At 51.8% G+C, this 2,738-nt stretch overlaps 1 protein-coding gene across 1 annotated transcript; it reads right to left on the reverse strand.

The window, feature by feature from the left end:
• Nucleotides 1-1,673: 1,673 nt before the first annotated feature.
• ZIC2 (Zic family member 2) lies at nt 1,674-2,714 on the reverse strand. The gene has a single exon (XM_026058202.1). The coding sequence runs from the start codon at nt 2,712-2,714 to the stop codon at nt 1,674-1,676; it is 1,041 nt and encodes a 346-aa protein (XP_025913987.1).
• Nucleotides 2,715-2,738: the final 24 nt, after the last annotated feature.

Here is a 2,738-nt window from a genome sequence, read left to right on the forward strand (position 1 = left end):
TTTTTTTTTCCTCCCGCTCGAGAGTGGCGGGGAAGCGTCTCCGCATGGCGAGAGGCCGCTCTCAGCACGGGGACGAGGCGTTTCGGCCCCCCCGGGTGTCCCCTCTCCCCACCCCCCCCGGTGTCCTCCTCGGCAGCGGGGCGGAACCGGCGTTTTCCCATGTGCCGCAACCCCCAAATACCGCCGGGCCCCGCCGTCCCGAGGCGGGCAGCCCGCGGGAAGCACTCCGGGCAGGAGAGGGGCCGGGGTACTTAGGGCATTTCTTGTTTTTTGTTTTTTGTTTTTTCAACTGGTGCTGACACACTCTCGGCTCCAAGAACCATTAAAAGGGAAAAAGAAAAAAAAAAAGGAGGAAAAAAAGAGTCGAGATGTTTTGCCTCGGTACCAAATCCAATATCCTGTTAAACTGTAAACCATTAACAACAGATTTAAGGCTAGGCAGATTGTTTCAAGTATGGATATTCGAGATAAACACACATCCGCTGGGAAAACTAAACGTCTGTAAAATACTTCATTTAATTTTCATACGGATTCCTCACCCGGCTGCCAGAACTCCAAATGCTGCAGAGTAATTTGGAGGTGAGAACTCAACATCCCCCCATTTGGAGGGGGAACCATTTAACATTAAATTCCATTAGCACCTAAATTGTTTCTTAAAGACATCCGCTCAGACACAATGACTTAAGTGCGGGCATCTCATGCAAATACATTTCTCAAATTTTAAACCTTGTTAAAGCTCGTCTCGCACCTAGCATCGTTCTTAGCACTTAAGAAAACAATAGGCCTATAGATTTTACCCTTATCCGAGTAAATATTTATAGTCGAAGTTGCTAAAATATTTGTCTGTCTTTTATGAAATAGTCTGGCACAGTTCTGGCTGCGAGTAGTAGTAAATGAATAATATATGAAGCAGAAGGATGCGTTTATTTTGTTACTGCTCAGCTCACGCGATTTTCCATCAGGAAGCTTTGGGTCCTTTTACCACATTTCACCTGATTTTTGTGTAAGTTTCTGAACCTCAAATCCTCTGTTACCTATTACATAATTTAATAAACTGTTGCAAAACCACCTTAAATCACCTCAAGTGAGACTTTAAAAACACTTTTTTTTAAATGAGAAAATTTTATTGCCTTGCTCACACCGTTTAAATTTAATGGAAAGCATTCCCGGAAAGGAACATTTTGCCACTTCCTACGAGATCTTGGGTGAATAAAGGATTTTATACGTATCTGTATAGTTTCTCTCTCTTTCTCTCTCGGTGTACATATACGAAACCCATGCACACAAGCATTGAAGTTATACGTAAATACGTTGTGCATTGCATATGTATAATGCACTTTAAGTATCTATATATATGCCTTTCCGTGTTTCAACAGTACCACAGAATTTATTTCGCTTTTTTTTTTTTTATCGCTACGGAAAGAGTTCAGTCGAGCTTCGGTACGTTTCTACGCTGCTTATTCCACAGATTAAAATAAAGCAGTAAAAATGTCCTTTCGAAATGGGGGGGTCGGGGAGGAGAAACCAAAACAAACACGGCCGTGTGATGAAACCGGGAGGCTTTGCACCGGGAAACAATTTTAAAGGAGATCCTCACGCTACGACTTCTACAATTTTACATCTCTCTTTCTCCTTCTCTCGGTCTCGATACGCACACGCACACCCGCGTATATCTAGCAAGTCTCCCGAAAGAAAACCGAATTACCTGTGTGCGTCCTTTTGTGGATTTTGAGGTTTTCCGATCTGGCGAAAACTTTTCCGCAGCCGGGGAAGGGGCAGGGGAAGGGCTTCTCTCCCGTGTGCACTCGGATATGATTGACCAGTTTGTATTTCGCTTTGAAGGGCTTGCCTTCTCGCGGACACTCCTCCCAGTAGCAGACGTGGTTGCTCTGCTCGGGTCCCCCAACATGTTCCACCGAGACGTGGGTGACCAACTCGTGCATGGTGCTGAAAGTTTTATTGCAACTTTTTTTGGGGTTGCTCAGCTGCTCGGGGTCGATCCACTTGCAGATCAGCTCTTGCTTGATACACTGCTGCCGCATGTATCGGAAAAAGGCACCGGGGTGGTGGTGGTGGTGGGCTGCCATGTTCATGCCCATATTCATATTCATGGGGCCGTACTGGTTGTGCAGCTGAGCCGCCGCGTAGGGGTCAGTCCTGGGGCTGGAGACCTGGCGGTACTGGTCCGAGCGGGCGAACACCTCGCCGGGCAAGCCGAGCCGCATCTGCCCGTTGAGGACGTTTTGGGAGGCGTGGGGGCCGTGCTGGTCGTGGATGCCCGGGAAGAGGAGGTGGCTCTGAGCGTCCGTGTGCGGGTGGTGCAGGCTGCCGGCCGCCGGGCCGAAGATGCCGTGCTGCCCGCCGGCCGGCGACGAGTCGCCGAAGCCGCGGCTGCGAAACAAGAAGTCCCGCGTGGAGTTGAAGGGCGCCCCGGAGTAGGAGCCGACGTGGGCGGCGTGGGGCCCCAGCGCGGCCGCGGGGTAGCCCGGCGCCTGCGACGTGAACGCCGAGCTCTGCCCCGGCGACAGGTCGTGGGCGCCGGCGTTGAGCTTGAAGGCGCCCATGTGCGCCGCCGCCGCCGCCGAGTCCACGAAGCTGTTCTGCGCCGCCAGGCTCAGCTCGCGGTCCTGCATCTCCGCCGCGGCCGAGTGGTGGTGCCGGGCGAAGGTGCCCACGCCGATGGCCGGGAACTGCGGGCCGGCGTCCAGCAGCATGGTGCAGCAGCACGCCGCTCCGCC

Source organism: Apteryx rowi, unplaced genomic scaffold (assembly GCF_003343035.1).
Source record: "Apteryx rowi isolate R43461 unplaced genomic scaffold, aptRow1 scaffold_144, whole genome shotgun sequence".
NCBI lineage: Eukaryota > Metazoa > Chordata > Aves > Apterygiformes > Apterygidae > Apteryx > Apteryx rowi.

Excerpts from the sequence above, each read along its gene's own strand:
- ZIC2 (XM_026058202.1), bottom strand. The coding sequence starts at position 2,714 with ATGCTGCTGGACGCCGGCCCGCAGTTCCCGGCCATCGGCGTGGGCACC.